The following is a 413-nucleotide window of genomic DNA, read 5'->3' on the forward strand; positions in this document are numbered from 1 at the left end:
CGGCCTATCCCGTCCTTCCTCTTCTCCGCAGGGGACCTCGTCCTGGACGGCTCCAGCACGCTGACGCTGCTCACCCCCACCCTGCAGCACCTCACGCAGGTCTTCGAGCAGCACCTGGGCTCCCGCAACCAGAACCGGGGCTTCGTGGCCCTGCCCTCGCACCCCACTGAGACCGCCGCCATCCTTCAGGCGCAGTTCCTCTTCGACGTCCTGCAGAAGACTCACTCCCTGAAGGTCCGTGGGGGATGTCAGGGGCCGGAGTACTGCAGGGCTGGCCAGTGGAGGTGGCAGGCACAAGTGCCCGCTTCAGAGCGGCCTCCTTTGGTGCCCGTTGACCCTGTCTTAGGTGCATGCTGCGTGGGTCAGATAGCTTTTGCAGGGCTGTTAATTGGAGTCGTAGTTCAGCCGGACAG

At 64.4% G+C, this 413-nt stretch overlaps 1 protein-coding gene across 1 annotated transcript in view; it reads left to right on the forward strand.

Moving 5' to 3' along the window:
- Nucleotides 1–3: 3 nt before the first annotated feature.
- The window catches only part of STK11IP (serine/threonine kinase 11 interacting protein), a gene marked incomplete at its 5' end in the record, with an annotated part of 18,594 nt that continues 18,184 nt past the window's right edge, over nucleotides 4–413 (forward strand). The window contains one exon of the mRNA XM_010146111.1: nucleotides 4–234. Coding sequence (XP_010144413.1) covers nucleotides 4–234 — 231 coding nt within the window. The remainder of the gene's footprint in view (nucleotides 235–413) is intronic.

This window comes from Buceros rhinoceros, unplaced genomic scaffold (assembly GCF_000710305.1).
Source record: "Buceros rhinoceros silvestris isolate BGI_N320 unplaced genomic scaffold, ASM71030v1 scaffold37640, whole genome shotgun sequence".
Taxonomy (NCBI): Eukaryota; Metazoa; Chordata; class Aves; order Bucerotiformes; family Bucerotidae; genus Buceros; species Buceros rhinoceros.